At 50.2% G+C, this 8,212-nt stretch overlaps 1 protein-coding gene across 1 annotated transcript; it reads right to left on the bottom strand.

Moving 5' to 3' along the window:
* Positions 1–1,444: 1,444 nt before the first annotated feature.
* Positions 1,445–5,300, bottom strand: LOC108864278 (uncharacterized protein K02A2.6-like). The gene is made up of 4 exons (XM_018639564.2): positions 5,045–5,300; positions 4,745–4,859; positions 2,749–4,558; positions 1,445–2,713 (listed from the first exon to the last, which is right to left on the bottom strand). Exons 1-4 carry the CDS (start codon positions 5,298–5,300, stop codon positions 1,445–1,447), a joined length of 3,450 nt encoding a protein of 1,149 aa, XP_018495080.2.
* Between the last annotated feature and the right edge of the window lie 2,912 nt (positions 5,301–8,212).

The raw sequence follows: 8,212 nt of genomic DNA, 5'->3' as shown, positions 1-8,212 counted from the left end.
ATGCCATTCCCATCGCGGATCTTTCGGAGTCACGGGCTCGTGTTTCGAGAGGGACACTGATTTCGTCCTCCATGGTACGATCCTGATTCCCGACACTCGATTGGTTTTTCCGACTTCCGCGATATACGTCGGGACCTTCCGTGATGGAGCTCTCTGACACGGCGTCGAGCGAGCACTTCGAGGAGCTAGTGTCGCTATCGCGCCGGTGCCGCTGCAGCACCGCCTGGGCACTCCAACCGGGCTTCTCATCCGACACATACCGACCATGTTTTATCCCCGACCCCGAAGGGAGGTAAGACAGTTCGGATCGTCCAGATACCGTATTTCTAGTTCCAATTCGGTTACCCGAATCAAGGCGCAGGTTGGTCATTTTCAACTCACGAGGCAGCTCGTTCAGGAAGTCGCCCAGTCATCGATTCCACCGTAGCACGCAGAAATGTATCCTTTGCCACTGCTTCCCTCGGACGGCGATTTCGTTTTAGGTTCCATGATTTTCCAGATACCTCTCGCTCAGATCCACTTCGGGTTTTCATCGAGCTCTCATGAATGCCTCGAGACGACCCTATAATTCTCAAGAGCGGGCGGGTTCCTCCCGGAGCTACGTCCTCGTCTTCTTCAGAGATCAGGTTGACCCTTGCCGTTCCCATCGCGGATCTTTCGGAGTCACGGGCTCGTGTTTCGAGAGGGACACTGATTTCGTCCTCCATGGTACGATCCTGATTTCCGACACCCGATTGGTTTTTCCGTTTTCCGCGATATGCGTTGGGACCTTCCGTGATCGAGCTCTCTGACAAGGCGTCGAGCGAGAACTTCGAAGAGCTAGAGTCGCTATCGCGCCAGTGCCGCTGCAGCGCCGCCTGGGCACTCCGGCCGGGCTTCTCATGCGACACATACTGACCATGTTTTATACCCGACCCCGAAGGGAGGTCAGACAGTTCGGATCGTCCAGATACCGTATTTCTAGTTCCAATTCGGTCACCCAAATCAAGGCGCAGGTTGGTCATCTTCAACTCACGCGGCAGCTCAGCTCGATCAGGAACTCGCCCGATTATTGGTTTCACCGTAGCGGGTTGCGGTCTCCAGGCATATTAGAGATAGACTGAGCAAGGCCAGGCGAGCGTTCTGCTCGGTCCCAAAGCCCTGGGAGCTATCGGTAAGCACCGCGCTCGCACTGTTCCAGTTGAAAATCGCGCCTATGGTCACCTACGGGATTCAGGAAATCTGGAGCTCTTTCACCGAGACGCACTTTGACTCGCTCGACAAGATCAAGGCACAGTGTTAAATGAAGACAACCTGCCTGGTCATAGCTCGTCACCGAAGTGGCGCCGATATGAAGCAGTCTGCTTCCCTTTGTTTATTTGTCATATTGGCGGGACGCTTAAATCGTAACAACTCTCCCCTTCTTTCGAAGTATTTACATTCGGATAATTATTGTATCACAATGTTAGAATCTTTTAGGAGGCATCCCAGCAGTCTTACGAGTCGATCGACGCAGATCCAGTTGAGGCCTCACAGGATTTTCGCATGAGGTCCCTTTCGATGAATCACTCGACGCGTTGACCAACGCCTGTGTCAGAGACTCCCCAGAATTCGAAACTAACTCTTCTGCTGGGGAATCTTTCTGATCGTTGACGGTGTCTTGCGTCGGAGACTCCTCTTGGGTTTCGACTGTTTCCTCCGAATCTCCAACCGAGGCGAAGTCATCTGTGTCCTCGCTCTCCGAGCTGGATGTGTTCAACGGCCGTTCTTCCGATGGATCTTCAGCGACCAACAACGCCGGGTGTAGTGCTTCATGGAAACTTTGAGCACGGGCTCTCCCTCCTGACGATCTGATCTGGTTCAAGTGGCGTTTCCAGGTTCCGTGAGAAGTCTTGACTAACGCGACTTTCCTTCCCAAAGGTTTCATGATTTCCCCAGGAATCCACTTGTCCTTCCCATTGTAAACCCGTGCCATCACTTGCATGCTAGGCTGAAGTTTTGCCTCCTCGTTGATTTGAGCGTGTTTCGCTGCCGGCCGCTCTTGAAGCAGGTTGAGTCGGGAGCGTAATTGTCGTCCTATCATGAGTTCGGCCGGAGTCTTGTTTGTCGATGAACTGTTCACCATTCGGTGGCGAAACAGAAATTGCTGAATCGCGGTGTGGAGGTCTTTCTCCCCTTCAGCTTTGATTTTCTTCAGCGCCTGCTTCGTAGTTTGAACGTACCGTTCCACTTGGCCGTTCGAGGCGGGGTGGTAGGGAGGACTAGTTTTATGAAGGATGCCATTCGCTTGACAGAACTTGTTGAATTCACTCGAGGCGAAGGTCGGATCGTTGTCAGTGACGATTACTCTCGGCAATCCAAATCGGGCAATTATTTTCCTAAGATGATTAAGGCTTGTTTGTGACGTTTTCGATTTTGAAACCATTACTTCTAGCCACTTAGTGTGAGCATCGACGGCCAAGAAGAGGTATCTTCCGTCTATCGGACCGGCGTAGTCACATTGGATGCGATCGAATGGTTGTTCCGTGTTCTCCCAAGGATGGTATGATTTCGATGGTTGTTTAGCGAACTGAGTACAAGTCGCACATTGCCTGGCTAGTTCTTCGATGTCTCTGTTGATAGTATCCCACCAGATGTAGCGTCGAGCTAACTGTTTCATTTTGTCCGAACCAAAATGTCCTTCGTGGAGCTCCTTCAGCACCTGCGGACGGCACGTCAGAGGAACAAGAACCCGATGTCGGTGGGTTCTTGAGGAGGGATGGGGTCTTCACTTCTCATTGGAAGACGCGAAAGCATATCTGCATTTCCATGGTCGTTGGTGTTCCGATAAATTATATCGAAGGTGAACGATTGGAGAAACATGCTGTAGTTCATCATTCGCATTGCTGCTAGCGGTGGCAGAGCCTTTGAAGGCGACAGAATCGAAACTAAGGGTTTGCTGTCTGTAATCAAAACGAATCTTCTTCCGAACAAATAGAAGAAAAAACGGTTGACTCCTTCCTTTATGCCCAATGCCTCTTTATCTAGCTGCGTATACCGTTTCTCCGTATCCGAGAGTGTCCTCGAGTAGTATGCTATGGGCCGCTCGGTTTTGTCTTCATATCGGTGAGAAAGTACTGCCGAAATGCCATAAGACGACGCGTCGGTTGCCAGCAAAAGGGTTTTCTCGGAATCGAACGGTACTAGTACTCTCGGGGAACACATCTCAGTTTTCACGGCGTTGAATGCTTGTGTCATCTCCGGTGTCCATGTGAATTTATCCTTCCCTCCTTTGAACGCTTTGTAGAGAGGGTGGGCGAGGTCGGCCAGTTGCGGCGCAAACGAAGAATAAAATTGGATCATGCCGATGAAACTTCTCAGCTCATTGAGAGACTTCGGAATTGGGGCGTTTTTGAGACAAGATATCTTATCGTCACATTTGTGTATTTCTTGGTGACGTAACCGGAACCCGCAAAACTGAATCTCCTCGGCGAAAAAACTACATTTTGCCAGATTCAGCCGGAGGTCATTCGAATCGAGTCGCTGAAGGACGGCGTCCAACCGCTTCAGATGCTCCTGATCGGTAGAGGCAGAGATGACGATGTCGTCGATAACGACCTCGACTCCTTGTATTCCTGCTAGTATTCCTTCCATGTATCGCTGCCAGATTGCAGGCGCTGACGCTAGGCCATTGCACATGCGCTTGAACCTGTATAATCCACGATGTGTGTTAACGGTTAGGAATTTTCGATCCTCCGGGCGTATGGGCATATGAAGAAATGCATTCGATACGTCTAGCTTCGTGAATCGTTTTCCAACGCCGATATTGTCGAGCGCATGGCGAATATTCTTTAATGGATGATCGTCGATTATCAGGAAACGGTTTAATCCCACCTTAAAATCTCCACAGATTCTTGCTTTCCTTTTCGAGAGTTCGCCTTTTCCTCTGAGCGCAATAACCGCCGGATGGGCCCACTCACTAGCGTCTACCTTTTCGATTACATCAAACTTTTCAAGTTGATCGAGCTCGGCGTCTACCAGCGGCAGGAGCGCGTGAGGAACTGGGCGGGGTCGGGAGTAGGATGGTTTCGGGTTTTCTCTGAGATGAATGGATGCTTCCACATTGGGGATCTTCCCGATACCTCCCTTCGACAGGTTTGGGTATTTGAGCAGAAGTCTCTTCGCCTCCTGCTCGTGATTCAGGGCGTCGTAATCGCAGTGATTCACATCGAGAGGATTGACTTCGGTCTTGCGTAACCACGATCGTCCGAAAAGAGCTGGAAAATCGGGGCGATCGATGAGGTAAAGTTTGAGATTGTGGCTCTTACCATACACCGTGACCGGAACAATCGCGAAACATGTTGGTTCGAAGAGTTCACGGGTAGCAGTTCGTAGCTTGATATCATTCCTGTGAAGTTTCTCATTCGGGAACATGCCCATGAACTTGGGATATTCCATCGTGGAGATTCCACTGCCCGTATCGAGCTCCATCATTATCTCTTGGTCGCGTATTCGCACCATGATTTCGATCGGCTTCTTGCCGTGATCGTCGACGTAATTGAAGGGAACTTCTTCCAGGAGATGATGAGTCTGTATTTTTCTGCAGACGGATGCTAGATGGCCTCACATTTTGCAGTGATTGCACTCTGCGCTCTTGTACCGGCAATCCGGGGCTAGGTGACTTGCATCTCCGCAACGATAACATTTGTTACCAGTGATTCGCTTGTGGAAATTCGATGAATTTCGGAAGCTTCTCTTTGTGAACTTCCTGCCTCCGGCTGCTTGCTTTCCCACATGGAGTTTGTTGACATCGCTAGCATTAGCATGACTATGCAAGTTACGGAAGACAGAAGCTGTTTTCTTCGCGTTGATTAGTTCTTCGGGGAACCGACCAGGATCGCCTGTTGGACGGTCTGTTCGCAGAGACCTCCAATGAACTGCTCAATTAGATTCATTTGGAGTTCTTCGCCTACCCATCTACATTGTCGGCCTGCGGTTCGTACACGTGCTTCGAAATCTTCGAGGGATTCCCCGGAGCTTTGTCGGACTCCACGGAACGAGAGTCGGACGCTCCATACGTTTTCACCTGGCTCGTAGATTTTTCGTAGGACTTCGGTGATTTCGTCGTAGCTGAGATTCTCCGGTTTTTTGTCGGACGGAACTTTATCGAAAAACCGTTTGAACGCTTCCGATCCCATGAACGCAAGGAGGGCACATTGCTTCTCGTCGGGAGTAGTTTTCTTTTCGTAGCGTAGGTAATTTTCCAGACGGCATAACCACGCGGAGAACTTCTCGGTGCGCGGCTTGAAATGTTCGAATGTAGAACTCGCCGCACCAGACATGATTGAACCTCCTGAGTTTTCTTGACACACGATCAAAGTCTTGGGGTCCGTTTTTCAATCTTCGTCGCCAGTTGTTAAATGAAGACAACCTGCCTGGTCATAGCTCGTCACCGAAGTGGCGCCGATATGAAGCAGTCTGCTTCCCTTTGTTTATTTGTCACCAGCCGTGAGGGCGCGAAGCGCGTGCGCTGCTTTTTGAGCTTGAGCTGTTTAGCAAAGAAAAAGATAATAGAGTTCGAGGAAGAAAATCGATGATGATGACGACAGCATAGCTCTCGTAGAATAGTTCGAATGGTAAAGGTGGTAAAGGTGATATAGCGGGTTCATCCGGATCGAATGTCAGCCTGCCATTCTCCCTCTCGCGGTGAAGCGCTTCATGTATATGTCCTAAATCTCATCCTAAATCTCATAGAACAGCATAGCATAGCATGGCATAGTCGTTAATCCTTGGGCAGCGGGATGGTACTCGGCGAACTGCTTGGTGGATCTCGGATAAGAACATGATCAAACATTCCGAAAAGTACATCTCAGCTCTCGTAGAATAGTTCGAATGGTAAAGGTGATGTAGCAGGTTCATCCGGATCGAATGTCAGCCTGCCATTCTCCCTCTCGCTGTGAAGCGCTTCATGTATATGTCCTAAATCTCATCCTAAATCTCATAGAACAGCATAGCATAGCATAGTCGTTAGTCCTTGGGCAGCGGGATGGTACTCGGCGAACTGCTTGGTGGAGAGAGTTAGTGGAGAGGGCCGTGACGAACAACACAACTCGGACCGGGGTGGAAAAAGGTGATTTTCTCGGATAAGTACATGACCCAACATTCCGAAAACTACATCTTACACTCCTTCAGGCGGCTCCGCATCTTGTCAGTGTAATTTTGAGTGGAAGCGAGCAGGAATAGGCACCGATAAATGTTACGGCGAGTCGGGAGCTTACTGTTTTATTATATAGGGGGGATATTGGCGGGACGCTTAAATCTTAACACACAGTTTCTGAAAGGCATGCTCGGAGTTCATCGCACAAGCAGAAATAGGTTGGTGTACAATATGACAAACACTCCTCTCTTCGTCGAAGAAATCAGAGCGAATTTCAACCGTCCCCGAACGCCAGCCTTCGAGCTACACTGTGAGGCATGGTCCATCAAGATGGAATCCATCCCTTATATGTTCTACGAGACCCCGGCGATGACCACTGAGCATTGGAAGGACCGAAATTCAAGAACCGTCACAGGATTACGAGAGGGTCGATCCACGGCTTCCACCACCTCATCTGCATCAGACCTCATTACCACGACGTGAGCGAGCAATGCCTATGCTCTTTATGCGGACGATCATGCGGGGATTACCACCTATACGGATGCGAAGCTAGGGTGAATTTCGATTGGACTAGAACGTGACACTGTGATACTGCACATTTAGCTTGCTACTAGTCAAATACGCCGAGTCGGCAATAAAAGCAATTTAATCGGTTTCCCCGTATCACGCTGGGATGTCCCCTTTTCCACTTCTTCACTGTAAGGGGATTCCGTTTTCGGTTCCCCACTTTTCCAGATACCTCTTGCCCAGATCTACTTCGGGTTTTCATCGAGCTCTCCCAAGCGCCTCGGGAGGACCCTGCAGTTTTCAAATACGGGCGGGTTCTTCCTGGAGCTTCTTCCTCTTCATCTTCAGAAATCAGGTGGACCCATGCCGCTACCAAAGGCGATCTTTCGAAATCACAACCTTGGATTCCGCGAATGACACTGATTTCGTCTCCCATGATTCGCTCCCGAGTTCCTTTCCCAGATGGGTTTTTTCGACTTCCGCGATATTCGTCGGAACTCTCCGAGATGGAGCTCTCTGACAACGCATTGTGCGAGCAGTTCGACGACTTTTAGTGTTGCTAACGCGTCGGTGCCGGTGCAGCTCCGCTTGGTCTCTCCAACCGTGCTCTCTACCGACTTTGCTGAGTATGACGTACCGATCCTGAATTTATACTTGAATGATGACACAGAGTTTATATCACTGAGAGTCGGCACAAGAAGCGAGCGCGATCGGGGTAGGACGTAGTGATACGGCCTTACCGCCACGCAACTGAATGGGAGTTCGAAGCGGGATTGAACCGCTCTTCACTAATCAGAGTCTGGCCATTGATGCCGCGCGTGGAGTACGCTTCTAATCTCTACTGACTAGAGAAATCAATATGGCGTCACTCATAAACGTGAGAAATCCTTGATATGTGCAACAATTCATATAGGATGAATGCGCTACGGCCTGGCCGTACGTCACACTGACTGAGTATTTTCCATTCTTGACCCAGAGAGGAGGTCAGCCTGATCGGGAACTCGGCTCGCCCCAGATTCCAACTGGGCACGCTGCGACGATTCCCCCACAACGTCCCCACGTGGAAGGAATTTTCGTTTCCGATTCACAACCCGTGTGGAAGCCTGTTTCTGTCCCCCGATTTTAGATCGAATCTCCGGGACCAGTCGACTGTCGCTCGTTCCCGACCCAGACGAGAGCCCTGACTGCTCGGGACATAGTCCCGCCATAGCTTTGATCGAAACGTTTTTTGACGTTTTCTTCCCGCCAACTTCTTTCCGGCAACGACTTCGCTCTCTCTTTCCGGATTGTCCAGAAACCACTTCTCCAGTTCCGATTCGGTTACCCGAACGAAGGCGTAGGTTGGTTATCTTCGACTTACGTGGCAGCTCAGCTCGTTCAGGAACTCTTCCCGTCATTGATTTCACCGTAGCGCGTCGAAATGGCTCTTTTTTCACTGCTTCACTCGGAATGCGATTCCGTTTCCGGATCCCTGTTTTTCCAGAAATCTGTGGCCCAGATGCACTTCGGGTCGTCATCCTTACCAATCGATCTCCGAAAATCAATCCGAGTCTTAATCGCTCAAACTATCGATAGCACGTTGTTCTCACG

Source organism: Galendromus occidentalis, unplaced genomic scaffold, assembly GCF_000255335.2.
Source record: "Galendromus occidentalis unplaced genomic scaffold, Mocc_1.1 scf7180000077445, whole genome shotgun sequence".
Classification (NCBI taxonomy): Eukaryota; Metazoa; Arthropoda; class Arachnida; order Mesostigmata; family Phytoseiidae; genus Galendromus; species Galendromus occidentalis.
Note: the sequence above shows the minus strand (reverse complement) of the source record. Positions and strands in the feature narration are given on the sequence as shown.

Bases quoted from the DNA above. Each gene is read 5' to 3' on its own strand.
- LOC108864278 (XM_018639564.2), bottom strand. From the start codon at position 5,300: ATGTCTGGTGCGGCGAGTTCTACATTCGAACATTTCAAGCCGCGCACC. The intron at 4,860-5,044 runs GTGAAAACGTAT...ACCGTCCAACAG, and splicing joins ACGAAAAATCTACGAGCCAG to GCGATCCTGGTCGGTTCCCC. The intron at 2,714-2,748 runs GAAGACCCCATC...ACCCACCGACAT, and splicing joins CGCGTCTTCCAATGAGAAGT to CGGGTTCTTGTTCCTCTGAC.